The 27,387-nt window shown below is 51.7% G+C and overlaps 12 protein-coding genes across 12 annotated transcripts; 7 read left to right on the top strand and 5 right to left on the bottom strand.

The window, feature by feature from the left end:
- Positions 1-29: 29 nt before the first annotated feature.
- COCCADRAFT_6365 (uncharacterized protein) lies at positions 30-661 on the top strand (the record flags this gene model as incomplete). Its single annotated transcript, XM_007715685.1, has 3 exons — positions 30-218; positions 271-384; positions 446-661. 3 exons carry the CDS (start codon positions 30-32, stop codon positions 659-661), a joined length of 519 nt encoding a protein of 172 aa, XP_007713875.1.
- Positions 662-1,449: 788 nt separating this feature from the next.
- Positions 1,450-2,406, bottom strand: COCCADRAFT_6364 (uncharacterized protein; the record flags this gene model as incomplete). The annotated part of the gene is made up of 1 exon (XM_007715684.1): positions 1,450-2,406. The coding sequence occupies one exon, from the start codon at positions 2,404-2,406 to the stop codon at positions 1,450-1,452; it is 957 nt and encodes a 318-aa protein (XP_007713874.1).
- A 270-nt stretch (positions 2,407-2,676) lies between these two features.
- On the top strand, positions 2,677-4,434 carry COCCADRAFT_38152 (uncharacterized protein; the record flags this gene model as incomplete). The annotated part of the gene is made up of 4 exons (XM_007715694.1): positions 2,677-2,836; positions 2,889-3,044; positions 3,098-4,227; positions 4,291-4,434. 4 exons carry the CDS (start codon positions 2,677-2,679, stop codon positions 4,432-4,434), a joined length of 1,590 nt encoding a protein of 529 aa, XP_007713884.1.
- Positions 4,435-5,188: 754 nt separating this feature from the next.
- COCCADRAFT_6362 (uncharacterized protein) lies at positions 5,189-5,780 on the bottom strand (the record flags this gene model as incomplete). The annotated part of the gene is made up of 3 exons (XM_007715683.1): positions 5,189-5,217; positions 5,299-5,620; positions 5,697-5,780. 3 exons carry the CDS (start codon positions 5,778-5,780, stop codon positions 5,189-5,191), a joined length of 435 nt encoding a protein of 144 aa, XP_007713873.1.
- Positions 5,781-7,298: 1,518 nt separating this feature from the next.
- On the top strand, positions 7,299-7,556 carry COCCADRAFT_100330 (uncharacterized protein; the record flags this gene model as incomplete). Its single annotated transcript, XM_007715693.1, has 1 exon — positions 7,299-7,556. The coding sequence occupies one exon, from the start codon at positions 7,299-7,301 to the stop codon at positions 7,554-7,556; it is 258 nt and encodes an 85-aa protein (XP_007713883.1).
- An 800-nt stretch (positions 7,557-8,356) lies between these two features.
- Positions 8,357-8,773, top strand: COCCADRAFT_100383 (uncharacterized protein; the record flags this gene model as incomplete). Its single annotated transcript, XM_007715692.1, has 1 exon — positions 8,357-8,773. One exon carries the CDS (start codon positions 8,357-8,359, stop codon positions 8,771-8,773), a length of 417 nt encoding a protein of 138 aa, XP_007713882.1.
- Positions 8,774-9,010: 237 nt separating this feature from the next.
- COCCADRAFT_38149 (uncharacterized protein) lies at positions 9,011-10,367 on the top strand (the record flags this gene model as incomplete). The annotated part of the gene is made up of 2 exons (XM_007715691.1): positions 9,011-9,621; positions 9,680-10,367. 2 exons carry the CDS (start codon positions 9,011-9,013, stop codon positions 10,365-10,367), a joined length of 1,299 nt encoding a protein of 432 aa, XP_007713881.1.
- A 544-nt stretch (positions 10,368-10,911) lies between these two features.
- Positions 10,912-11,370, bottom strand: COCCADRAFT_6359 (uncharacterized protein; the record flags this gene model as incomplete). Its single annotated transcript, XM_007715682.1, has 1 exon — positions 10,912-11,370. The coding sequence occupies one exon, from the start codon at positions 11,368-11,370 to the stop codon at positions 10,912-10,914; it is 459 nt and encodes a 152-aa protein (XP_007713872.1).
- A 288-nt stretch (positions 11,371-11,658) lies between these two features.
- Positions 11,659-14,974, top strand: COCCADRAFT_6358 (uncharacterized protein; the record flags this gene model as incomplete). The annotated part of the gene is made up of 2 exons (XM_007715681.1): positions 11,659-12,269; positions 12,319-14,974. The coding sequence occupies 2 exons, from the start codon at positions 11,659-11,661 to the stop codon at positions 14,972-14,974; spliced, it is 3,267 nt and encodes a 1,088-aa protein (XP_007713871.1).
- An 810-nt stretch (positions 14,975-15,784) lies between these two features.
- Positions 15,785-23,142, bottom strand: COCCADRAFT_6357 (uncharacterized protein; the record flags this gene model as incomplete). Its single annotated transcript, XM_007715680.1, has 2 exons — positions 15,785-22,988; positions 23,057-23,142. 2 exons carry the CDS (start codon positions 23,140-23,142, stop codon positions 15,785-15,787), a joined length of 7,290 nt encoding a protein of 2,429 aa, XP_007713870.1.
- A 765-nt stretch (positions 23,143-23,907) lies between these two features.
- COCCADRAFT_27535 (uncharacterized protein) lies at positions 23,908-25,233 on the top strand (the record flags this gene model as incomplete). Its single annotated transcript, XM_007715686.1, has 2 exons — positions 23,908-24,172; positions 24,227-25,233. 2 exons carry the CDS (start codon positions 23,908-23,910, stop codon positions 25,231-25,233), a joined length of 1,272 nt encoding a protein of 423 aa, XP_007713876.1.
- A 308-nt stretch (positions 25,234-25,541) lies between these two features.
- On the bottom strand, positions 25,542-26,095 carry COCCADRAFT_100361 (uncharacterized protein; the record flags this gene model as incomplete). Its single annotated transcript, XM_007715690.1, has 2 exons — positions 25,542-25,904; positions 25,994-26,095. 2 exons carry the CDS (start codon positions 26,093-26,095, stop codon positions 25,542-25,544), a joined length of 465 nt encoding a protein of 154 aa, XP_007713880.1.
- Positions 26,096-27,387: the final 1,292 nt, after the last annotated feature.

Here is a 27,387-nt window from a genome sequence, read left to right as displayed (position 1 = left end):
TTGCACGCACTTTTCCCCATATCACAGCAATGACAGGATTCAAGCGAGGCGGCGCTCGAGGCGGCTTCAAGAAAAGTTTCAAAAACAAACGCTCTTCTCCTGATGACGACGACAGCGCGCCACGTGCAAACAAGAAAGCGAAAGGCGATGAGGATGATGATTCGCTTCCCGTTGTACCTGAACTTAAGACGGATGATAACGGTGATGCGTTTGTTGCTGTACGTAATACAATTGGCTCAGTGTATGAATTCTTATTTACGAGAATCATAGTTAAATAGCAGTGGCAAGCGACGCGTGACTGTTAGCGATTTCAACAAAAACACTTTCGTCAGCATTCGTGAATACTATGTCACCGATGCTGGAGAGACGAAGCCGGGAAAGAAAGTAAGTTTGTTTCTCATCTATCAGTGTCTTGTATGTGAGATTGCAGTGCTAACGGAACTAGGGCATCTCTCTTTCCATTGACCAATACAATGCACTACTCGCTGCTGCTCCGCTCATTGAGTCTGCGCTGGCGAAGAAGGATATTAAAGTGATACGGCCGGATTATGATGACGATGCTGGTGCAAAACCTGAGACAAAAGAGGACAGTAAGGAGGAAGAGGAGGTTGCTGAAGGAGAGACGAACAAAGAAGACGACGACGAAGAAGATGATGATTGATAGGATACAAAAACTGTGGGGAGCATTCAAAGTATATCGTAAGGACTGCGAGGAGTTTTCGGCGCAATAGTCCCTGGTTGTGGAATCAGGATATAACCTCACTGCTTTCTCATATGGATACCGGGAGAAAAATAGGTAATTCAAAGCATCGTGTATTATGACTCTATCAAGTCTGTCTTAAATGATTGGGGTTTGCTGATCCTACAAATCTTCTCTAAGAACACGATTACTGCAGTTTTCTCAATTGTTTATAGTTTACAGCTGGAATGCGATAAGCCTTTTATGGCCCTCACTCCATGAACCCCACTTTTACACAGTCGGTGAAACGAAGACCCTAGGCTATAACAATTAACGTCCTATATTGGTGGCGTAGATAGACGTTTGCTGGAGGAATAAGCTTTTTCTCAAAGTATGTTTGCGCCAGGTGTGTTCGTCTTGCCATACCGGGCATTGCACTAGGGCCGATGGCTTTTAGGTCCTTCCTAAGCCCAAAAGTATAACTCTTAGAGAAATAACCAGCATCGCTGGTGACAAACTAGCTGCAGAATTTAGGCATAATGAGAGCAAAAAAACCAAGTGTATGGAGAGATTTGGTTGTGTGTATAGTAGTCTTGGACCTACATGAGGCGTAACATGTCAGAATGCATTTGTGGTAGGCTGGAGTAGGAAAAGACCTGCGTGGCTTGGGTACGGCTGAGCAGATCATAGCAGGGCTGAACTTTTCAGCTCAGTAAAAAGTAAAACGACAGGCATTAATGTTTCGGTATTGGGGGATATTCGAGAGACGGTCAAGGGGAGCGCGCTCGGTATGGGAGGGGCGAACGTGCGTCTCTTGTGCGCGAGTGCCTCCTCTCTCTTTCGCTGGATGCCGAACGCCGGCGGTCGCGCTTTCGGTGACGATCTCGAGAATTCTCACTTTCATCTCGAGCTCGTTCTGATCGGCGTCGACCATGTCTGTCTTCTGAGCGATCTTTGCTCCTCTCACGACTCTTGCTCCGATGTTCCTTCCGCCGCGAGCGCCTATCCCGCTCATCGTGCTCTCCATGTTCCTTAATTCGCCTTCTCTCTCTATCACGATCGCGGTCTCTTGATCCATCTCTCCGGCTGTGCCTATCCTTTCTCTTTGCTCTCTCTTTCTCCTTGCGCTTCTGCTTCTTCAGTCTTTTGATTGCATCGTCCACCTTTTCTTGTTGTCGCTTGATCAGGGAGTCGCGCATTGGGTCTTCTTCATCTAGCTTGTCCATGAGACGACCCAGTTCAATCTCTTCAGGCAGGAGCGGTCGGTCTTCGTCCGAGTCAGATTCGCTTTCAGTCTTGCGCCGCTTCCCCCTGCCATTGTCAGACTCAACTCCTGGATCGATATCGAGCTCTCCCATGGTGTTGTCCCTCATGTCCTCATCGTCCTTAGGCTTGTATCGTGCATGATCCACTCTGATGATTCGATCCATAATACTGGCACCGCCTAGATTGTCGACCGCCAAGTCGCAACTCCGTTGATCCTCATATTTGATCCATGCGAAGCCCCTCGACTTTCCTGTCTCTTTGTCGCGCGCGAGCTTGATCCATACGGGTTCACCGTACTGGGAGAATATGGTAATGATGTCACCCTCAGAGAGTTCAAAGGGAAGGCCGCCAATGTAGATGAAGGCGGTGTCGCGGTAGTCGGTATGCCAGGAGCCTTCAGGACTGATTCCAGCCTCGAGTTCGCGCTTATTCAGCTGCTGAATCGCGCGGATAGAGTTCATGGTGAGGGTTGGTTGTGAGTATGGTGTCGTGTGTTCGGAGATGAACTTTTGGAGAAGCTCGGGCTGGGCTAGGAGCAGCATCCCTGCAGAAAAGGTACCCACGACGTGGAAACAACTACACCAACACCAACCCCGCAAGACACGCTCCCCGCCGCTGCATTGCCCCTTTCTCTTCCGCCACACAAATCCTGGTCCATCGTGAGTTGATCGCCCACACGGCCAGAGACCGCAGCAGGCAGTACACAAGCCACCGTCCACACCACCTCCGCAATGGCCAGCGCGCGCCGCACCCCCAACTTCCCCACGCGCACCCCGGGCAGCAATGACCGTCCAGTCACGGCAGATGCAGACAGGGAGGAGATATGGAAGCCCATGCTGGACAACATCTCGAGCGGAAAGCGACTGCCGGAGAAGAGTTTGTTAGTGTTGGGTGAGGCCACAGAAAAGCGGTATAGGGGACAAAGCTAATTCGAAGGTGGCAGGCGGAACACCAGAAACACAACGAGACTTTCTCGAATCAGTTTCTACAGATTCTGCAAACAACCGGAGACCGCCGGATCGTGGCAGAAAGCCGCCCGTTGCCAATCAGTTCGCCCTGGGATACACGTACCAAGACGTCCTGGACACGGATCATGAGGGTATGTGCTATCAACGGAGTGCGCTACCTATTTTCCTTTGCTAACACCACCAGACACTCTCGCTCGCCTGTCGCTATACCTCCTCGCAAATCCTTCACCCTCCTTCACCCCACTAATCAAACCCTATCTCAATCCACGAACTCTCCCACACATGCTCATCGTAATACTTCTGGACTGGAATCACCCGTGGCTATGGATACGCCAACTCCGCGACTGGATACGGGTGCTGAGATCCTTGATTGTCTCACTGGATGATGCGTCCAAGGTTGTCTTGGAAGAGAACATCCAGACTTTGCAAGACAAAGGTCGTAATCTGGCCACCGAAGGAAGCAGCCTAGAGAGCGTAAAGGTCCCACTCGGTCCCGGCGAGTGGGATGAGCCTCTCGGCATTCCTTTGTGTGTTGTTTGCCAGAATGCTGACAAGATCGAGACGCTGGAAAAGGAGCGGGGATGGAAAGAGGAGGAATTCGACTTCATCCTCCAGTACATGCGCACTATTCTTCTCAAGCACGGGTCGAGTCTGGTCTACACTATGCCCACGGCACCCGGTTCATTACAAACACTTATCCATTCTACTCTGGGAATCAAATCACTACTGAAACAAGAGCAGTTGCGGCACAATGTCACAGACCGAGATCGAGTGTTGGTCCCTCCAAACTGGGATTCATGGGCAAAGATCCGCATTTTGCGCGAGGGATTCGATGTGGAGGGAATAAGCGAAAAATGGAGCGTTGATATCGACATTCCCAACCATATGCGGCCAACAAATGGCCAAGCAGCTGCCCCCGTTGAGGGAGAAGAACAAACAAACGGCGAAACAATGCCAACTCCAATCCCGGAGGAGGAGTACCAGGGCCCTACGGCGACTTCAATCTACGAGGAGACGATCCGCAATCCCGAATCTGACTATGCATTGTCCAGCCTGTCTAAACAGGCCAACGGCCTCGAAGTGTCTAGCAAAGATCCGCAAGCCTTCCTCGCTGAGCAGGTCAACGTGCTTGAGCACTTACGACGAGAAGACGAAAGTGAAGCCGCCCTCAAAGCTGCACGCAAAGAACAAGAGCCAGTGTCGCGAGCCTGGGCCGATGATGCATCAGGCGTGGTTGAGGAGCATATCGGTCCTGTTCAGTTCAACATGGGTGGTATCCAGGTCAATGCTGACGAGATGGTGAAGAGACTACAGGTGAGTTGAAACTGAATTTGTTCTAATATGGTATTTCGGACAAAGAAAACTAACTGTATCCAGGACCGCCAAGCCAACCGAACGGACGATCCCGAAACCCCACCACCCAAGACTCAAGATACCAATATCAACGACAACGAGAAACTGCGATCTTTCTTCTCAAGCCTCGTCAACAAGACACCTTCAAGCACCCCACGCGGCTCATGAGCTTTTTGCAGTCAGAGAATCCATGTGTTTAAATGCCTGATTGCATTCTTGCTCTTCGTCGTGTAGTTTTTTGTTTCAAATTGGTGTCTGTTGACTATGTCGTCAATTAGGGCCACGGGCTTTTTCTTCTTCTCTTAAGGTTACGATCGGCATCAGCATGGCTCTATACCCACTGTGTAAACTCGGTCTACAATACAATCTTTTCACATTAACCTGAAGTGTTTGGGATAATTGTATATTGTCTTGCTGTGAAGGCGAATTAGGCAAAACTGAGGGTAAAAGGAATACCAGAAGGGGCTTTGGAAGCATTGGGGTGTGATATTGACAATACTAGCTCATGCTGTTGTCCAATCATGAGTTTTGCTCATAACAGCAATGTAGCTGCAGGGCGATGTAAGGGTCCGCGTACGTCTGATAGCTCTCGGGTATAGCATGGATCTCATAACGTTTTCCTTCGTCCCAGTAGCCCGCGCCACACCCGCTTTGATCCGTACGGATCGACCAACGAGGATTCCAATTCTAGGGGCTATACCCGAGATTGCACGGTAGTCCAATCAAGGGGAGGCTACAGGACTAGGTCGGTATCACAGCATTTCAAGCTTATTTCGAGTACCAACGAAAGATCAATAGAAAAACGTACATGCATGCAGAATCAATAAATTCATCAAATTTCGTTTCCTACATCCTAAGTTCAAATGCCAGCTATAGACCCAGAACCCCCCTTGGGCCAAAGCAAATCATGTCAGTATTCTACCTACGCAAGCTGCTGTCTCTGTCCCGTGACTAGAAAGGGTAAAAGGCGTTAGTAACATGCTTCAACGCTTTCATTCTTGCTGGGGAAAAATGGGGGTTAAAAAAACATACCAGGACACACGGCACCATCCCTAGCAGCCTCTACACTCGGATGCGTAGCAACCTTATCCTTGTGGTGTCCGACCGTCGCCTTGGTAACAGGGCAGACGTCGCCCTCGTTCGCCTTGAGCATATCCGGGTGATCTGGGGGTAAGACGGTAGTAGCTACACCAACTATGGGGCAGATAGCGTCGTCCATTTCTTGAGCGTGTGGCTGCTTTACGATATTGTTCTTGAGGGCGGGACACGCGGTTGCGGTCGTCTCGTTGGTGGGGACCGGGGGGTGCGAGTGCAGGTTGTGGTGGTGGTCGGTTGTTGCGCCTACGACGGGGCACTGTAGGTAAAAATGTTAATATAGAACTCGGGGTTTGGTTTAAAAGGGTGGCAGTTGATGGAGGGGGTTTGCGTACCGTTTGGCCGTCCTTGCTGAGGTCTATGGAGGGGTGATTTGGAGGAAGCGTGTCATTCGTTGTTCCAATGATCGGGCACGACATTTTGGAGATGAGGCTGTGATGGGGTTGTTGTGGTGTTGTGGTGTTGTGGTATTGGTTGGTGTTTGTTGGGTACTTTGGGAGCTAATAGGTATCTTTGAGGAGGAAAGAGGAGAACAGGCTGGAAAAGAGGAGAAGGCAGCGGTATGGATATTGAGTTTTGATAGAGCTTGTCCATGCGACTTGTATGGTCCGGTTTGAAGCTAATTCCCCAGATTTACAGGGATTAGGCAGTTGACGTCGTTGTCAGCGTTATCGTCGAGCCGCTGATTGGGTAGATTGGCTGGGCCCGAAGACATCGCCTTGTGCAACCCTCCCTTTGTACGTTACGCATCACGTCATGTGGTCGGAGAGTACCGATTGATGTCTCGCATCACGTGCTGTCAGAACTGACGTACCCTGTGGTCTGTGCAATGCTGTAGCATAACAGTACTACTATTATGTCCGTATGTATAGTGCACTATACTTAGTACTCCTACTACGACTTACACATATCATGTATGGAAAGCAAAAAGTCGATCCCTATGTGAGTGACTCTTTATATATGCATTCGGTCTTATATAGCGCTGTGTAAGTCTGGTTGTGGGGAGGAACGTACACTTGTATCTTCGAATCACTCTATGTCCTCGTATTCGTCCTTGTTTTTGTCACCACACTCTCCAGCTGTTTCATCTTTGTCATCGGCACAATATACTACTCAAATAACCTTGCGCTAGTTTCGTCATTGAAAAGAACCTTACTTGAGACATTTGAAAGAGCCCAAGACTGAAGGGCACAATATCACGGTTCTTGGGGTCAGCGCTATTTATTGCTCCGTGTGGATCTTGTAAATTTGCACCCATTATTTCTCCTCGTCGGACCCGACATCTCATCCAGCTCATTGCGAATAAATATCCACGCCAACCGCGTTTGTCGGCCGTTGATCCTTTTCGGGCCTAGGATAGGCTGTATTCTCTTACAAAATAAGCAGTTGTTGTGAGCGAAAGAGGGCTAACAAGTCCGCCAAGATAGGATTCAAGCACGCGTCCCCGTGATTCGCCGCCTTTTAACCACGAATGGAAAGAAGATTGTTGTTATCGCCTTGACATGTAACTACCAGTACTACTGAGCAAATCCGTCTCGCATGTTATGCTGTGGGACCCGGCGCGTATCTGCACATGGGCCACAATCTGTGCATTATCTGCGAAATATTCAGCAGAAAGAACACGACTTGTAAAGTTGGCCATGGAAGAGAAGGGCTCTGCGCTCAAATGCGATGTTTAGGTAATAAGGCGTTGTGAACTGTCCGAGGTACGGCCGGACGGTCAACATATCCCGGGGTTGATATTCCCTTACTTTAGCCATGTTGCCGTAGTACTAGGGCGATAGGCGAGGAAACTCATCTTGCTGCAACCATCTTCATCGCCCAAGAACAAATTCGCTACGTATGACAATGTAGCGGGGCGTTTTCGACTGTGAGTGACGCATATCGCGATAAGGACGTCAATGCGACTACCCACGTTTGGGGAAGGCGCCTCTATAATGCTGGGGAAGGCGGTATCCAGTTCCCATCTGCTGACCCAATTCCCAGAAAAACACCGCGGCAACTACCCCACACTCTTCCCCAGCCGGCTCTTTTGTTCCACTAATGCATGCATCGGTATTAAACTCGCCATCCATGAGCCGCATAGTGCCGGGTCAGGTGGAGCTGCTGTTAATCTATCCATTTACCGCCATTCGCTGTATGAATTAGCTTTATATGAAAACACCAATCTCGCACTCTACATTTTCGGAGGCTAACGGCCGTTCTTCCAGTGGTGTATGCATACAGCCGTAGCATGGGTTTCATATCTAATATCTAACATATTTATTTCCGTCTGCACTTCAATCCATCTACCCAGGTTGCCGTACTGCTGTTCAGCTTGCAATTGACATTGACATCCGTCGTCAAGATGTTCGCTGTCCCTGTACTGGTGACTCGCAATGTGTAAGCAGAATATTCGCAGTGGATCCAATCTCAATACTAATGGATTCATAGGGTTGATACTCCATACAAAGGGGCAAAAGATGGAATGTCGCCTATTGCACCATCCATCACATCCTCTGCCGCTTCAGATGACTCCTTTGGGTTTCTGGATCGGAGAGACTCCACATCCTCCACCGCATCGACTGCAGCGTCTTCCATGACTTCTGTTGTACAAGACAGCCCCCGCCCTAAACATCGCAAGACGCTTTCCAATGGATCTTTTACTCGCCGACTGCTCCAGAAACGTAAACCTCGACGGGAAAGTGCGCCCCTACCCACATCATCTCCTATCATAGCCCCAGCACCTTGCATGCCGGCACCTGTTGAGATCCCTCCGCCCCCACCTCCAACAGAAGTGAAAACCTCCGATCTTGTTGTTCAATGCCGAAGCCGAACGTACAACTGCGACCGGGAAATCATGTGCTACCACTCAAGATGGTTTGCTAGAGTGTGTGCCATTGTCATGTCTCCAGTACGCTGACCCATGCTTCTACTAAGATTTTGCTGACACCAGCAGAAATCATCAAGAGGCGCAATTGATTTAAGCGCAGATGACCCCCTTGCAGTTGCAGCAATGATGCAATACTGCTATCAACTAGACTACGACCAACTGTCCATATCGGACGACGAAGCACCCGAGCCTGCTACTCTGCGCTCACACGTCAATGTGTACATGCTAGCAGAGCGGTACGGGGTTGCTGGATTGAAAGCAATTGCTATGGAAAAGTTCAAAGATCTCGCCACTATAGTGCTGAATGAGGACGGTCAAGAAGACCAGCTGCAGTCTGCAATTCGCGCTATTTTCGCCCCGGATCGGATCGCAAACGGGGATGAGCTGAGAACTGTCATGGTGAAGCTGTGTGCAGATCATGTGCAAGCGTTCATCCACGACACGGGTAAGAAAATGGCTCTCGTGTACGAGTCGATGGAAGAGTTTCCAGAGTTCAGAGCAGAGCTTTTTGAAGAGATGGGAGCTCGTTGGAGGGTTTGAGAAAATGGGCATCCGCTGTTGTGCTGCAAGCGATCGTTTGGTCCCTGAGAATCATGGCAACCTCACCTTCACCAGGCTGCTCATACTTGGCGAGCTTGTCATTTCACTATGCGCAGTCAGATTGCTCCGTTCGCGTTTGTTTCGCGTTCACGTTTGATCAACACTTGCAACCCATCGGCGAAGAACAGCGACTCTCCCACACTTTCTACAGTACACTTTGCACTGTAGCCCGCCATAATGGACCAGAGAGGAAGTAAGCGCGTCTACAGCAGCGCTTTTCAGCATTCCAACGACCAATATCGTAAAGCATTGCGTAGCGTCGCTGGCTCTTCTGCTACTTCTCGATCTTCTTACATACCTGCAGCCTTGTTTGGCACCGACAAAGAAAACAGTACTCCGTTTCTTGACACCGAAGCGGATGCGGGATTTCTGCACAGTTCTCAGAATCATATACAACTACCGCTGGGCTCTTACTCCTTCGAATGTCAGCCATGCCTTCCATGCATCTCTCAGGTATTGGAGGAAAGTGGACAAGGCATAACCCTTCAGGAACCAGGGCAGCTTCAAATGGACTCGTCTCCTCTCGACTTCCGCTTGGACCTCAACTCCAGTTCTCCTCTTGATGAAATCGCGGGCTTTGGCGCTTACACTGGACCACCTATCTTTGAAGATACAAACACGGCATTTGTCCAACCTGGTCAGGATGGCGGATTTACTTCGACTGCCCTGCACCTTCAGGACCTCTCACTGTACGACAGTCCAGAAACAATGTTTCCAGATCATTTCGAGTGGCCCATTGCTGCAGCCCGTACAAGCATTTCTACAGTCACATCAGAGTCCCTACAGTAGTAAGCAACCTCTCCCCTCCACCTTTACCCACATGTGCGTATCCTAACTCCAGCACAGCGCATTCCCCACCCTCCAACCCAACGACGTCCTCATCATCTTCGACAAAGGCCACAAGGTCCTGAAACTCGACAAGTACCTCCTCATGCTCTCATCCCGCTTTTTCGCCTCCATACTCACCGGCACATATGCCCCTGGCCACACTCGCTGTCTCCGTCTGCGCAACGACTTCCCCGGTGCCATAGCAGTCATGATCCATTTCCTGGAATACGGCATGTACGCACTCGATCCTGCAACGCGCACCCAGTACCCCAACTTGACGCTCTTTGATCTACATATCCATGCTTACGTTGTGGGTGCCAAGTACGACGTGCGCAGGCTGTGCGATTATGCTATTGACCAATATGTCGATATCGCACGCAGGATTCTGGGCACGAGCGGTGCATATGTCCACCAGATCACTGGCTTGGTGTCTCCGGGTGTCAATTCCTTTCTCGATTCACTCGTGCTTATCTGGCGGAATACGCTGTATAGCGAGGATGTGTTGCGTCAGGCGGCGCTAGAGCTAGTCAAGGCAAAGATACATAGGCTGCTCCGGGTCAGGTTCTTCCAGACCCTGCTGTGGGAATTGGGGGGATTTGGGGATGATGTTGTGGCTAGCTTGCAGGAGGATGGGTTCGATGTCAAGGTGTTGCCTCTCAGGGCTGGAATGCAGGAGAAGGCAGGTGTTAGTTTTGGTCGTGCATAAGTGTGTGGATCGGCGGGTGGTCTGTCTGCTTAGGGTGGTGGATATTATGGATGTTTGCTAGGCGTTGTTCAAAGTACTTATGGACGATGGGGATGACACGGTAGTCTGTCTTTTGTAATAGTTTCATAGTCTACTAGGATAACATGGATGGAAAAACAATGCCACTTTGCCCATGTCGTGCACCGTCGGACAATAGGAGACCCGACACGAAGTTGTGGCTTGTGCTTTGGGACTTTGTGGTTGCTTGATCTACACAATACAATGGACTAGTCACGTGTAGTGGTTGTCAGAGGACGCGTGTTTATACATGCACGACGGAGATGGAGAGGTTCATAAGTATTCATAACATGCATCGTCTATGTATGTGGTATGTATGACTCCCGTGCGCGTCCATGCTGTCGTCGCCTTACGGCTAGGCACAGAATCGTGACACGAGGGCCAATTTACTCTTCGCAATCCGAGTGGAGTTCGATCGTCCATGGGAGAGCAGGACGAGACCTCAAAGAAGATGGCATGTCTGCAGTCGAACCGTGGATGGGGTTCTTTAGACTTTAATAAACTTGGTATGGGAGCCCGTGGCAACAACTGGGCCAGGCTTGCCGTCAACTAGCTTCCAGATGGTCACGCTGGTAAAGGCAAGGGTGCCGCCGACTTTGCTAGCCCTGCCCTCAATTTCTATAGTATCGCCATCCTTTGCTCCACTAAGATACGAAACGTGGATGTCAGTACTGACGCCGGTCTTTGAGCGGTTGTCCCAGCACGCGATTGCCAATCCTCCAAAAGCATCTACGATGGTAGCTGACACTGAACCGTGTATACTGCCATGGGTATTGACGTGGTTGCTGGTCAAGGGCAGCCGTGCACGCACGACACCCTTAGCCGCATAAGTCAGTTTGAGATCAGAAAGAAGAAACTGGTAGATCGGGCTGCTTGGCTTGCGGTCCTCCCAGAACTTGTCGACATGAGCAAGAGCTTCGGGGTCGTTGGGAGCGTCGCTAGACATGGCAGAGGATGGCGGGAAGGGAGCGCAAGATTTTCTGGGTGAGGCGGGGCAGGCCGGGGATTAAAATATGTTCGGATGGAATGAAGCTGGGGGAGATTTGGATGGAGGCCCGGGGCCGGGCCGGCGTTACTTTTTTGCGACCTCTACTGGTACGAGTGAAACGGCCAGGCGAGCCCCATGAGCGGTTCGGGGCCGCCACATACAAAGCATATCCAGTCTGCCGCGCTGGACTATGCTTCACGGCAGGCCTGGACACTTCCCACTACTGCAAAGCCCAATGTTCCCACCATGACCATGCCCGACACCGTTGACACTCCTGCTCCCCCGAACCCGCCCCAAACCGAGCCCGCAATCGAGCATGCCCATGCCACTGACTCGCCGCTGGACGGCACCGCTGCAACACCAGAGACGCCCGAGGCCGTAGTCGCGGCCTCTTTCTCCAAGGCAGAGCCCCAGGCAGAAGCCAGCATCGACCTCAAGGCTCTCACCGACCGCGCCTTACACTTCTTGGCAACGGCGAGCAACGAGACGCTGGGCGCTTGTCTCGCTGGCCTGGGCGCTGGCACCTATCTCATCCTTGGACGCGTCGGCCTGGTGCTCATAGGCGTCGTGGGCGGCGTGGTCCTACATGCAACATGGGAGGGCTACCACAACGACAGCCAGGGCGGACAGGGAAAGAGTGCCGAAGCCAGGAGACGCGAGCTGGGCGCCGACATAGCACAGCGCGTCCTCGATTGGCGAAACTCCCACTCTCTTCACGACACGGCCGAAAAGCATGATAGCTACGACCTCAATGTGCAGCTGTACTCGGGCAAGAAGCTCGACTACTCCGACTTCAGGCCGGAGACGGCGGCTGCGCTGACGGAGCTGACGGATGCAGTCATTCGTGACTATGTCAAGTATGTCCTCTGCGCAGTCTTTAGTAGATACAATTCTAATACACTGCAGGTGGTGGTACTCGCCCCTACTGCCCACCGAAGAATCCTTTCCCAACTCGTGCCGCCAGACCTTGACCGCTTTTGTGCTCTCCGTGTCCGCACATGTCTCCCGTAAGAGACCAGCAGACAACTTTGTTGACTTTGTGACGCGCTCCTCGTCCTTTATCATCATCCTGCTTCAAGAGATTGTCACCGCCATACAGGCGTCCCCCGGCGATTTTCCAACAGAGGCAGTTGATCTATACCTCAAGATGAAGCGGGACAGCACGCTGGCCAACATACTCGATCCAGACTACCAGATGAAGCAGTTCAGCGTAGCTGCAGAGGACATACTCCAGAACTATTTGGACCCAAAGACATACAATTGCGCGCCAGCACGCATTTTCTTGCATCAGATACTTGCCAAGCTTGTCCTGGAAATGATTGTCGTGAGCTGTTCCAAGCCCGAATGGATCAATGGATGGATTGTCCAACTCTTGGAAGCAGGTGAACCTGAACTTTTGAATGCCATCGATGCAGGCGTTGAGGGCTCATTTGGACAATTGTCAAATGCCACAGTGGACGCAGAAAGAACACCACATAGCCGAGACATGTCTTTCGCTGAAAAGAAGGAGCATAAACGTGTCGTGAGCAAGGCTCAGGAAGCCATGGATGATGCCATGCGGGAAGCTCAGCGTTTGAGCCAGATGATTGCTGAGGAGGACGCAAAACGCCTCCAAGAACAGTACAGGCAAAGCGCATCCACTTCGACGCTGAATGATGATCAGTCCGAGAGCACCACTCAGGGCATCGTCACCCCGTCGTCCTCAGGCAGCGATACACATCATGACTTTGAGCCGAACGACTTGGGTATCTCAGGTCTTTCTAGCCCATCATCACCTCCACCGAAATTGGCCGAGGAGCGTGCGAAAGAAGAGGAGGCGAAGCAGGCATTTACCAGCTTTGATCAGCTCGTGCTACCCCAGCCACCAACCGCATTGATGGACAATCCTCCACCTGCTGAAAGGCCGCCACCTTTGACACTGCACAACAGTATAATGTCAATCTTTGATGACAGTATGCCTGGTGAAAAGGGTAACATCAAGAGCAAGCCAACTGCTGAATACTTGATCCAAATCGAGCCAAAGTCCAACCACCACACAGGATGGATGACAGCACGCAAGTACAGCGAATTTGAGACTCTGCATGAAGTTATGCGTCGCATAGCAGCCATTACCGGAGCGACTGGGTTCAGTGAAGCACACCCCTCATTGCCAACCTGGAAAGGTCACACCAAGGCATCTCTTCGCGGAGAGCTTGAACGCTACCTCAACCACGCTGTGCAATACCAATCGCTTGCCGAAAGTGAGGGCATGAAACGCTTTTTGGACAAAGAACTCGGTTCTGGAAAGTCTCCTGGCGGCGGCTTCCCCGGAATGAACTGGGCAGGTCAGACTTTCGACACGGTAGGCAAAGGTATGCTAGGTGTACTAACAAAAGCACCTAAGGAGGTCGCTGGCGGTGGCAAAGCGCTTTTCGGTGGAGTCAGCGGAGTCCTGAACAGTGTGACGGCACCATTGTCAGGAAAGAAGAACCGTGATTCGGTCATCAACGCTACCAGCACTCCGACTGCTTCTGCAAGCCCTGCTCTCAGCCGCACTTCAACTTCAACAGCGCCCACCCAGACTCGAGATAGGGCACAATCAACAGTTTCTGAGCTGCCTACACATATCCGTTCAGAGAGTACCCTATCTCTAGTAGCAACAAAGCGCACATCGATGGATTCAGTGCGGGATCCAAATTCTCCTGTCATCGATCAACAACCAACACGAGAAGCTCCCATGGAACGACGACCTTCGACCAATCCCGAAGGTGACGGCAAACGCTCCGGTAGATCGTCGAGATACGGCTCAAGAACCAACAGTCGTGCTCCAAGTACCCATGGCAAGATTGAAGACCTCAGCCCCATGATGGGTGGTGACCAAATCTTAAACCTCCCGCCCATGCCCAGCGAGATACCAGACGATTACATGTCGCGTGATCCCCCAGAGCCCTCACACAGCCAGAAGCCATCACGAACGTCCATAGACTCTACACCTTCTCTACCCCGCCGCACCTCCACAACATCCATCACCCCATCATCACCCTCGAAATCCGCACTCAGGAGGACCCGCACAGAGCCAACCTACACACCCCTTTCCGAAACCGAAACAACCGTCGTGATCGAGCTCTTCTTCGCAGTCATCCAGGAACTCTACACCCTCTCCTCCGCCTGGACCCTCCGCCGCACCCTCCTCAACGCCGCAAAAACCTACCTCCTCCGCCCTTCGAACCCACAACTCTCCTCCATCACTTCCCTCCTTCAAACCACCATCCTCGACGACAACACTTCCGACACCGGTATTGCGTACCATATCCGCAAGATTCGCGAGAATGGGCTCCCCACAGAGGACGAGCTCAAGACGTGGCCTGAACCCATGTCTGAGGATGAAAAAGAGAAGCTCAGGGTTAAAGCGAGGAAATTGCTCGTCGAGAGGGGTATGCCACAGGCGCTGACGAGCGTTATGGGGCAGGCGGCGAGTGGCGAGGCACTAGGCAAGGTGTTTGACTGTTTGCAGGATCAAAGAGTCGCAAGGGGTGTCATGTTTGGCCTAGTGCTGCAGGGGTTGAGGGCTGTGACGCAGTAAAAAGAAGAGATGAACTTGTTGTGTGTGTGTGAGAGAGATTAAGGGAAGGAAAATGGTTGGTATGAAAACCTGTTATGATTGGCCTAGAGAGCCTTACCAATTTCTTTTTACATGGCGTTCGTAATAAGACGATGTGGGAGAAGAAAACAGTACACGTTCCCCTTGGATCTGTTTTGAGTTTTTTTTAATTTCTTATAAGCGGATAAAGAAGTACACGTTTAATATTACAAAGTTTCAATGACTATGTTTTGTATCACAATAAAAAGGAGGGGGACATAAGTTTGGGAATTTCAGATCCATTCATTATAATACTCGTAAAGTGAGTCCCTATTCGATTGATACTTTGCGCCACTCCAAACAAGACAAACAAACCGGTAATCAACAACTTGCTGTATCATACAAGAAGGAAACAAAACAAAAAGAGACTGTGAGTCCCGTCCATCTGCCAAAGTCATAACGCCCATTAGCAAAAATCAGTCGTACCAATACACATACATCACTCATGTCCAGTAATCATCAAGCAGTCCCATACCACCCATTCCTTCGTGTACAAAACCTCCATGTCCCATCATCCCACATCGACATAACCAAGGAGAGTCCAGCCCGTCCAAGAGCGTATCCAAACAAGTGCTGCGCGTTGCTAACATCACAAGCTTCGCCGTCGTCAAGCTCGACGCATATTGCTAGCGATGCCAACTCTTAAACCCCCAAACAGAGGCGAGTCAAAGCTTCAAAATGAGAAAGACACGGAGCGAGACGGTGGGCCAAAGACTGTTTGCAGCAACAGCGCCCACATGTGAAGATACTCACTTAGGCAACGACACTCGTTTCGCCAACGACACTCTCACCAACGACACTTTCGCCGATGACACTTGCTTCCTCCTCGGCTGCACGGCGGAAGTAGTCAGCGTCGTGCTCGGGCTCGTTCTCAAGGGCAGCAGTAGCCAAATCAGTACCAACGCCAGAGTCGCTAGGAGGAGCGTAGTTCTCCTTCATCTCCGCCTTGACGGCATCAACGGCTCGAACAATCTCCGACTGTGTTGGCAGGTCGACCTCGCTGTCGGCAGTGGCGGTTGTGATCACGGAGGAGTTGACTTCGGATGGGTCAAGGGTAGCGGTCGGTTCATTGTCCTCTTCATCCGAATAATGCGAACCTTCGGAACCTTCAGGATCTTCGTTGATTAGTTCTTGACCACGAGCGGTAGAGTGAGTAGAACGGGCACCATAAGAGGTGCGACGGTCTTGGTCAATATCACTACCCGTCATGTAGGAAGTTCCGGAAGCATAGGTGTACTCGCTACCTGTGCCGCCGAAGCTTGAACGTCCATCATAGCCAGGCGTCTCACCTTCGGCGTAGCTCTCAGGGTAGTCATCGACGCTATAGCGGCGTTCAGTACCAGTCTCGCTTTGCGCATCTTCTTCAATCACATCGTGCGAGATGGGGTCCAAGGCTTCGTTTTCGTCAACTTCAGGCAAGACAGTGTTCTCTTTGTTGGCAACGACGGCACTGGGTCGTCCACCCCAAGATCCCTTGCGAGAATAGTTGCTGGTTTTGACAGAGTGGCTCCGCTTCAGGTTAGCGTTGGCATCGTTCGAGGTAGTCGTTGTTGGATAGGCTTGCGCTCCTGTTGGCGTGTTTCCGCTAATCTGACTGAGAGACAAGATTCGGCGTTGGCTTGGGTTGACAGGCTGACCGTTGCGTCGAATGGCGGGGCGAGGCTTGAGTGCAAGAGAGATGCCATTAGCTGCAGTGCTGGGATGTGGCATTCCCCTGCTCTCTTCCGTGCCGACATCGGTACCCATACGCTTCTTTAGCTTTGAAGGGCTCTTCGAGCCATTCTTGGTCATCATCAAAGCACGCGAGTGATCCATAATGCCGTTCAAGATGCGGCGCTCCAATGCATCTGCCTTGGTATCCATGATGTGCAGTTCCTCGCGGCGGATCTCGAGCGCAGTGTGGAGAGAAGAGACCTCTCCGGTGAGGCGGACCTTTTGATTAGCCAGGTTCTCACGTTCTGCTTGAAGTGCGGCAACAGCAGCCAAGAGAGAATCCTTTTCTTCCTTCAACTCCGCCATAGTGCGATCCTTCTCGTTTTGCAGCTCAATCATGACGCGCTCCTTCTCTTCTTTGAGCTCCTGGACGACCTTCTCCTTCTCAGCCTTCATCTCCTGGATGTCTGCGAAAAGCTGCTCCTTCTGGGTGGCCTTTTCAGCCCTGAGGCTCTCAAGGTCAATCTCGAGTTGCTCTTTCTGCACCGTCCTGCGTTCGATGAGCAGAGCCAACTCTTCGGCCTCACGCTCCTTGGCATCATTGCCATCGGTAATGTATTGAGTCTGTTTTGCGACAAACTCACTGAGCTCAGCAGCAGTGATCTTGACTTGATTGTGAATCTCGTCCAGTTTCTCGGCATTTGCGGCTGCTTTAGTGGTTTCATCAGCATGACCAAGGAGTTTGTCGAGCTTCTCGTGCACAGGGCTGTCATCGTAATTGGGTGGTGCCTCGATCGCGAGCAGCTTGTCAAGCTTCTCATGCACAGGGCCATCGTTGTAACTAGGTGATGGCTCAATAGCGAGGAGTTTGTCGAGCTTCTCTTGCACAGGGCCGTCGTCATATTTCTCCTGAGACTCAGGAGCAGGTGCTGGCAGAAGCTTGGGTAGGTTCTCGAAATGGGCCTGCAACTCCTCAGATCGAGCCTTTGCTTGCTCGTCCCAAGCCCTGGCATGCTCGTCCGCCTCTTCCTTGCACTTTTGCGCGTGTTCGTAATGGGCCTTAACTAACTCTTCGATCTCGTGCAATGCGACCATGAACTTGGGATGATACTCGGTCATGTTGTCTTGGATGTTGGTGAAGATTGACTCAACATTCTTGATCTCGTCGCGCGTATGAGAGTGCTCTGTCTTGTCCTCAAGCTTGAGTTCCTCGAATTTGGCAATGTGCTCCTCCAGCTTCGCGATAGTTTCAACCTTCTGCTCTTCCAGTTTCTCCATCGTTGCGAGCTTCTGTTCGTCAAACTTGGTGAGAGTCTCGTCGACCTTGCCAAGGACAGTCGTGGAGTCGGTGGACCATTGTGTAGTAGCACCTTCGAATCGGTCATTCATCCCGGCGATGGTAGCGCCAAGAGTGTCGATAGTAAGACGGAGCTCATCTGCTGTCGTCTTGGTGCTTTCAAGCATCTTCTCTTGCTCTTCAGACTTTTCTTTCATGACCTTGGCAAGCTCGTCAGCCAGCAGCTGAGCATCGTCGTATTTGGCCATGAGTGTGTTGAACTTGTCCTCCAGGCGCTCTGTGAAGGCAGCAACGACGGCCTCTTTGGTTTCGTCATGCTTTTCGAGATTGAGGGCTGACTTTTCGGCACTGTCATTCTGCAGTCCCTCAATGGAGCCATGGGCACGCTCAAACTCCCTGGTGAGAATCTCCATAAGTTCCTTCACATCAGCAGTGACGTTGTTGGCACCAATGGTTTCTTCCATGATCTTGAATGAAGCTTGGAGGTTTTCTATAGGACCCCCTTCGATAAGGCTGGTCTTGATTTCCTCTCGCATCTCATCCAAAGCAGCCTTGACACCACTGATATCCTCAACAATTTGAGTGGCCTCAGCACGACGCTCGTCGAAATTGGTAGCTGTCTTCTGGATATCCGCTTCATAGGTGTCTTTCATCTTTTCGTGGCTATCGCGGAAGTCATGGATGAGTCCAGTGAGCTGCTCCAGTTCGGCCTTGGATGCGAGCTCCTCGGGGTCCGGAATTTTCATGTCATCCAGCTTGACTTTGAGATCGTCAACGAGAAGGGTCACAGCATCGATATCAGCTTTGGTGGCCTGAGGGTTGGTTTCGTCTTCTGACTTTGCTGCCTTCATCTCGTCTAGAGCAACCTTGATATCGTCCGCAAGCACCTGAACGACTGTAACATCTGCCTTGGTAGCACCTTCCTCTTCAAACTTCTTTGCAAGTGCATCCAAGGTCTCAGATGTGGTCCGAACTACAAGTTCGACATCTTCCAGGTTTTCCTTGGTGACAGTGGTAGCAGGGTCTGGGAAAACAAGCTCTTCGATCTTAGCTTTGGTATTTGCAAGCAGAGTCTCGATCGCATCAGTATCTTCCTTTTTGGCCAGACCCTCGAGCGCAGGCGGTGACGTCTCGCGATCCTGCCTGAGCAAAACAGCAGCTTGAACGTCTTTGAGGAGTTCTTCAATCGCAGCAAGATCTTCTTTCATGGCAGTTCCAGCAGGAGTTGCTGCCTCTGAAGGTGGTGCTGCGTCCTTGGCGTTGGCATTGGCATTGGCATCCATAGCTTGCACCTTATCCTGAATCTGGGTAAGGAGGCGCTCCATCTTGGCTACGTCCAGCGATTGGGCGACGGGCTGCGGTGCGGCATCTTCTTGTACTACGTCCTGTACTACGTCTTGAGAGATCTCGCGTGACGTGGTCTCTTCGCCATCCGGCTTGTCCACAAGAGCAACCTCGTTACCCGCTGGCGTAGAAACGTCCTCCTGTGCAGGCTGAGTGCTGTGATGAGCACCCTTCAACGACTCTACATCAGCGCGTAAAGCGGCAATGCCGTCCTTGAGAACGTCCAGGATCTCGTGAGACACACTCATATCCACGGGCTTCTCAACAATCTTGGAGACGTCGGCTCGCAAGCTCTCAATGCCTTCGTTCATGGCATCGATAATCTCGTCAGTAGCAGGGCCATTGCGCTCGGGAGGAGTGTTGAACTTCTTGTCGATGTGGGACTGAAGATCATCAAGGCCTAGCTTGACAGCCTCCAATACTTCTTCGGTGTCTGCGCGCGAGTGTTGCTGGATCAGACTATTAGATTTGTGCACGTGCTCAAGCTCTCCTCTGATAGCCTCGAGGAGCTCTTCATTGACACTAGCAGCTGACAGGTTGGCCTTGATTTCATCGAGAGCAGTTTTCACGGTCATCATCATCTCAGCTTTGTCGTTATCCCCACTGGGCACAAGAGCATTGCTGAATGACTCCTTCAGTGTTTCCAGCTCTCCACGAATAAGAGCCAGGTTGTCTTTTGAAGTGGTCTGCTGGGAGGTGTTTAATCCATCAAGAAGCTCTCGAACAGCATTCACAATCTCGTCCTTGTCTGCTGAATCCCCTTGCTTGACGACTGAGCTGCCTAGAGTCTCCCGGAAGGTTTCAAACTCCGCCTTGAGAGCAGCAAGCATGTCGTCGTTAGGTGCAGACGCAGTCTGTTTTTCGCTCAAGAGAGCGTTGAGTCCATCCAAGCCCGCCTGGAGCTTCTCAAGAATGTCATTCTTGTTGCTGGAAGAGTCACCGAGAACGACTTCCTTGAGTTGATCAAACTCGTGCTTGATGGCTTCACTGATGTCTTCGTTCGAGTCGACGTCGTCGTCTTCCCCAGACCTGAGAGCAACCTGGGATTTCATCTCCTCAAAGCCTGCTTTGAGAGCAGCAAGGATCTCCTCGTTGGTCTTGGAGGCAGGGAGAAGTTGAGAGCTCAATTTTTCTTGAAGACTCTCGAACTCAGACTTGAGATACTCCACCATGTCTCCGCGGCTCCATGCTTGGTCTCCCCGAGGACCCTCTGCAACGTAGCCTTGAACATCCTCGCGCAATTTATCAAGCTCCACTTTGAACTGATCGATCATCTCACCGTCTTGAGTGATCTCTCTCGGCTGGTTTGATGAGCCTTGGATTTCTGTACGAAGACTATCGAGCCCTTCCCGAAGTGCTGTCAGAACTTGCTCTGTGTCCTTGCCGCTGGTAGAAGAGTATCCTTCAAACTCAGTATGCATCTCCTCTACCATTGACTGTAGACGCTGCATGACAGACTCGTTATGAGCTTCCGTTGCTGCCTTGACAGCATCCGTGATGCTCTCCGGGGGTATTTCGATTTCTAGGCCGGCAGAGTTGTGTTCGGTAAGAGCTTGGCGGATAACCTCTTCAAGCATCTCTCGAGAGATACTCTCGGCTGGTGTTGGCTGCTGGGCAGTAAGGGCTGGCTTCAACTCCTCCAAGGATTCTCGCACGGCCATGAGAACTTCCTCGCGGATTTCATGGACTTCATTGATCGGAGGTGGAAGTTGAATCTGTTGGAGGGAGTCGTGCAGCAATTTCTCAATCTCCTCCTTGGTAACCGCTCCGGAGCCGTTGAAATCTTGCAGTCCTTCACGCAGACACTGTAGTACCTCGTCCCTGCCCAAGCCGACTTGTTGAATTTCACGATTAGCATTCATCTCGACGCCATCGAAGGCCTCGCGCACGGCACTGATGAGAGCTTCCTTGTCGAGAGCAGCTGAGTGGGCAGATGGCTGATCTAGGCCTCGCTCCGCGAGTGCTTGCTTGACGACATCGTATACCTCGTTATTGTCGACGGTGTTGCGTGTTACGACTGATGACATAGATTGTCGTCTTCGCTCACGCATGACCTTGTCCATGTGCTCCTTGAGGTTGGCGAGACCCTCTTGGACGATGGTGTTGATCTGCTCATTTGGCTGACTTGACTCTGGATCTGACTCCACAGCTCTAGCCTGCTCCGCCTCTTCCAGCTTGCGTGCAAGTTCGCGGCCCATGCCTAGCACTTCACCGCGAAGATCTTGAATCATTGACTTGGTCGCCATGGTGACACAGCCAGACTCTGCGACGCTGTCCTTGATCTTACGCAGAAACTTGAGCATCTCCTCGCTTACAAAGTCAGCAGCCTTGGGGCTAGAGTAGACCTTGCTGTCAGCCGAGATTGTGCGAGTGAGCGCACCAGATCCTGGCGAAGGTTGGAAACTTGCAGATCCAGGAGCAGCGCCGCCCAACGAGCCTTGCTTGACGAACTCCACTAGCTCAGCAACCTTCTGGGCAGTCTCTCCAGTAGCCTTGTCAACCAGCTTCTGAAGATTTGTTACAAGCCGTTCCTGACCATCTTTGGTTACCATCTCGCGAATGATCTTTTCCAGCATGGCGACACTAGCGGCACCCTCGACAGAGTATGGGTTGGGGCTTCCGATGCGCTCGTCAGCCCAGGGGCTACTTGACGCCATCCTCGGAAAGGTGAACTGCTTCGTGGGCGTCATGTGGGGATCCTGGAGGTTGAGGCTGCTAGACCGAGAGGTATCTCCATGCATAGCAGCAGTAGCTGCTTCTTGCTGCTTCTGCGACATGGTTGCCAGAAGGTCCTTGAGCGACTTTCGAATATCCTCATCCCGGAGGTTTGTCGCCTCCTTCAAGCTGATGAGGTCAGTCGCGTTGTCCTTGCTCCTTCGACTGAGTTGCGACATATCCTTCTGGAGGCTGGAAACAATGTTGTTGATGCTGACAAGTTGACTAGCGATGTTGTCGAATGAGTGAGGGGGAAGTGATCCCTGGATGGGTGTTGCCGCTGACGCTGATGCTGGCGCTGGCGCTGACACTGGCGTAGATATCGGGGTAGTTGCCGCAGCTGGTGGTGGAGAGCGTGGCGAGCGTGGCGAGCTGTTGAAGTTGGCCGATGGTGGCGGGTCCAGCATATGTTGGGGGATAGACATTGTCTGGAGGGCCATCATCGTAGCAGAAGGAGGCGTGTTCTCGCCTAGGAACGGCCGGTGGGTGGGCCTCAGAGCTGGTGTGTCCTTGATCTCGAACCGTGGCGCTGGCGAAGGCGTGACATGTCGGGTAGGACTGGGATCGGCATCTTTACCAAAGTAGTCCTTGTCCCAGTCGCGCGAGATTGGCCTGCCTCCTCTACTTGACGGCCGGTCGCGCTCTGGGGACCGCTCTGGCGACCGGTTGTCTAAGTAGCTGCGCAGGTCACGAACACTGCCTGGCTGGAGCGATTGCATACGCTTGTGCTGATTACCTTTAATTAGAGCACGCTCTGGAGAGAGCGATTTGAGTGGCATAGGGTTAGTAGTGTATGAGCTTGCGGGTAAGCTCTCTCGCGCCTTCTCTTCTAGCGCTTTGGCCGCCTGCATGATGGCTGCTGATGTGTTAGGGCGGGTGGTGAGATTTGGTGAACCCGGGTTCAATGGCAATGGCGGAGGTGCCCGTTCAGGGTCAGCACTGTCCCACCTAGAGCGCAGTGTTAGCAGTGAAATGTAGCGGTGTGCATTGGTATGGAAGAAAATGAGAAGACGAACATGGGAATCATTCTGTCGGACGAGAAAGAATGTGAGTGCCGGACGAGCTCCCTGTCGCGGGAGGGTTCTCTGTCGGAGGAAGGCATTGTGGTATGTGGTGTGGTGGATATTTAAGTCCCGGAGGTGGTATGGGAATGCACAGCAGGTACAAGGCCGGCTGATCGCAGAGGTTTGTTTTTTTGGAGAAAACAGGTCAGGGTATCAATCGCGAATGGCTTCAGCGATCCAGCGCAGGGTAGAATATGCAACGCAATGGTTCGTGAGATGTGGAGGGCGGGTGGTGGGAGACTGGAGTGCAGGTTCAGTGCGAGAACAGTGTTGATCTAGGTTGGGGTTTGTTTACGTGCACTGGCCAATAGGCGATGACGATGGCGGCGCGACCTGCCAGCTCAGCCGTCGCTGGGGCAGCACTGGCGCGAACAAGACGGCTCCAATGGATATGGTACGCCCATTGGATGCACACCGCCGTTGCGAGTCGGCGGTGGATTGCAGCTCAACAGGCGACATGCATGTCATGTGTAGTGCAGTGCATTGCGAGCAGTCGTCGTGCACAACCACCTCGCCTGTTACCTGGGGGAGGGCCTTGCATGCCGTTGTCGATAAGGCGCTCGTTGCCATGCGCTTTGTGGCGCAGGTGGCTCCTCCACGCCGTTCCCGCCCCGTCACTTGTCGGCGTTATGTATCGCCGATCCTGTCTCCGCCGCCGCATCTCCAGGTAAGCTACCAGCAGTTGATCATCACCGACCGCCAGCTCCATCTCCGCCACACAATTCCCCGTCCCCTCCCGGCGAACTGCTTGCACGGACTACCCAACCACCTTTCATATACCCTCCGCCATCGATCGAGTAGTCATGGCTGTCCCCGAAACTACATCGCGGGTGGCAGAGGCGCAGAAGCTGGCCAAGTCGGATCCCTCCAAGGCCGAGCAGATATACAAAGACGTCCTCTCACAAAACCCCGGTTCCAATGAGGCTGCCATCAAGAACTACGAGACCGCCCTGGTCGGTCTCGGCGAGCTTTACCGCGACCAGAAGAAGGTGGATGCTCTGGCGGAACTGGTAAAGCAGGCGCGATCCGTCATGTCGTCGTTTGCGAAAGCAAAGACATCCAAACTGGGTATGTATTCATCTTAATACGCTGGCCCGGGGGCCAATGACTAACACAGCACAGTCCGACAGCTTCTCGACCTCTTCACCACCATACCAAATACCACCGACATCCAGATCGCCGTCACCAAGTCATGCATAGAGTGGGCCGTCTCAGAGCGGAGAGGCTTCCTACGGCAAAACCTCGAGACTCGACTTGTCGCCCTGTACATGCAGAAGCAGTCCTACTACGATGCCCTGACGCTCATCAACAGTCTGCTCAAGGAGCTGAAGCGCCTAGACGACAAGCTGGTCTTGGTCGAGGTGCAGCTGTTAGAATCGCGTGTCTACCATGCATTGGGCAACATTCCCAAGGGCCGTGCTGCTCTCACATCCGCCCGAACGTCGGCCGCCTCAGTCTACACCCCACCTCTGCTGCAGGCCGGACTGGACATGCAAAGTGGTATGCTACATGCTGAGGACGGCGACTTCAACACAGCCTTCTCCTACTTCATCGAAGCAATGGAGGGGTACCACTCACAGGACGAGGACCAAAAGGCAACATCAGCACTGCAGTATATGCTGCTCTGCAAGATCATGCTCAACCTCGGAGACGACGTGACATCGCTCATGACCTCGAAGCACGCCGTCAAGTATGCCGGTAAGCGGTTAGAGGCCATGAAGGCCGTAGCCCGAGCACACACGAACCGCAGCCTAGAGGAGTACGAGACCGCCTTGACCGACTACCGCCAACAGCTTGGCAGCGATCGATTCATCACATCCCATCTTCGCCGCCTGTATGACAACATGTTGGAGCAGAACCTTATCAAGGTCATTGAGCCCTTTAGCCGGGTCGAAATCGACCATGTCGCCAAAATGGTCGGACTGGACACGATACAGGTGGAACGAAAGCTCTCCCAAATGATCCTTGATAAGGTCATTATTGGAGTGCTGGACCAGGGTGCCGGATGTCTTATCGTCTACGATGAGTCAGAGCGCGATCAGGGATACGATGCTGCTCTCGCTACTCTTGAGAAGCTGAGTAACGTTGTTGACGTGCTGTACACCAACCAAGCCTCTCTTTTGGAGTAGAATGTCGCCTGCAAGAGGCGGAAGCGCCAGATGCAATCAAGCTATGTAAAATAGAAGCATAGAAGCTCAAGCGTGCTCAGCATTCAATGTGGCTAACTATTAATGACAAAACATGATTTGAACAATACCACTGTGACCCTATTACAGCAGACGTTATCTTGCAGACGTATAGCACCCGACTCCACATCAATCATACCATTCCTTAACGCCTCCAATGTCTAATCCCCACACTTAACCAACCGTATTGCAAGACCCATCTATCTATCCAGAATCAAAATAAGAAACACAAAAGAAAGAAAAAACGAAGATTAATTCCCCCCATGCAACTCCTTATTCCTCCTCGCACTCGCATTCACAATCACAACTCCAAGTACCATCCCGCACATGAACAGCGTAATAAACGTCACTGCAACCATCGTACAGCAATACCTCTCACTCTCCCTCTTCTGCCTCGCAGCAGTATGAACCTGCTCGTCGCACGCCGCGCAGTGCTTGTGCAGCGCGTCTGACTGTGGGAGAAGCAGTTTAGTTATTGTTTGGGCAAAGGTTTCCGGCTGTTGCTGGGGAGGCTGGGATGTAGTAGTGTGGGTGTGGGCGTGGTTTTCGATGTCTAGGGTTTCACCGGTAAAGGGGGGTTGCTCGGCGTCGTCGGATGTGGGAATGGTGGTGTACTATGAGTGTGTTGGTTAGGATTTTGAACTGTTTTTTTTGGGTTGTGGTTGATAGAGATGGGTGTGGGGGAAGAAGGGAGAGAACGTACGCCGGAGAGAGAGCCAGATGGCATGTAGCGGTTTACGGGGTGGTTGTTGATTACATCGTCGTATGCTGGAGCGGCCTCTGTGGGTGTTGTTGGGATGCCCATCGTTGTTATCTTGCAAGTTGTGATCTGGGTTGGTATTTAGTATTGATATTGGAAATGTTTTAGTTTGTCTGCAAGTACACTGTTCTTGTCAGGATACGTGTTGCAACAGCCATACTCTTTATACATCTGTGATATCACTGCACCTCTTACCGGTCAAACGGCTGGTCATGGTGTTGGATGCCTGATGATTGCACAGCCTCTGCACGCCTCAGCCCGCCTCGTCACGCTGTGCCGTAGGACCAACCATCCTCATGGGATAGTACAACCAGGATCATTAAAGCCACAGCTGTGCACCTGTTATGCTGGTAGGATTTGCCAGTTATGGACTTAGTGAGAGATACACAGTAACAGCCTACTGCCTGGGCCGTGGTGTCAACCAATCGTGACGTTGGATGGCTGAATTGGTGGCGCATGCATGATCTTGGCCACCCATACCACTCAATATGGTTAAGAAGGGATTTTCATGTACTTTCCGTGGACACGACCAACATTGTACAGCCCATGAAGAGGTTTAATAGACTACATGCCAAAATCTTGCCGCATGACTTGGTAAAAGAGCACAGAGTTACTACGCTAGTAGATAGGTAACCTCTACTATAACAAATAATAGTAGTATAATCGTAGTTATATAGGCTTTTGGAAGAGCCTCTCCATCAAGACATCCGATAATTCGGAAAATTCATTTCTTAACATTACCCTTCGAGTTAAAAATCAATAGCAAAGTTGGGTGAAGCTCAGTCTTTTCTGCAGGATAGTACTATACTCGCGAAAGGCCAGAAATGCACTCATTGCCGCTCTGCCCCTCGTAGCATGACCAAAATTCTCGGCACACAAGAAGATAACGATGCTTTAATATATTTATTGTCTCATTATCGTTAAACTATCAACAGTAACAAACGACGACTCGGTATACCAAACGTCATCCAGCCCGCTTATGCACAGAGTTTCGCATCCAGGCATAAGTACCCGGTATCTCTTAGATGTTAACGCCGTCCCCAACGCTGCGACGACATCCACCATCTCTTGAGAACTCGTTACCGTTCGCGTCCGAATTAGTACTTAATATCTCTTGGGGGAGAGATAGAAGCGCTACGGTATTTGATGTCTCTTGGGGGTGAAATGGAAGCGCTGCGGTACTTGATATCTCTCGGGGGCGAGATAGAAGCGCTGGCGTCCGCTTCCGCCTCAGCACTACGGTACTTAATGTCTCTCGGGGGCGAGATAGAAGCGCTGGCGTCCGCTTCCGCCTCAGCACTACGGTACTTAATGTCTCTCGGGGGCGAGATAGAAGC

This window comes from Bipolaris zeicola (genome assembly GCF_000523435.1).
Source record: "Bipolaris zeicola 26-R-13 unplaced genomic scaffold scaffold_113, whole genome shotgun sequence".
In the NCBI taxonomy this organism is placed as follows: domain Eukaryota; kingdom Fungi; phylum Ascomycota; class Dothideomycetes; order Pleosporales; family Pleosporaceae; genus Bipolaris; species Bipolaris zeicola.
The sequence above is the reverse complement of the archived record's forward strand: the minus strand, read 5'-3'. Positions and strand labels throughout refer to the sequence as shown.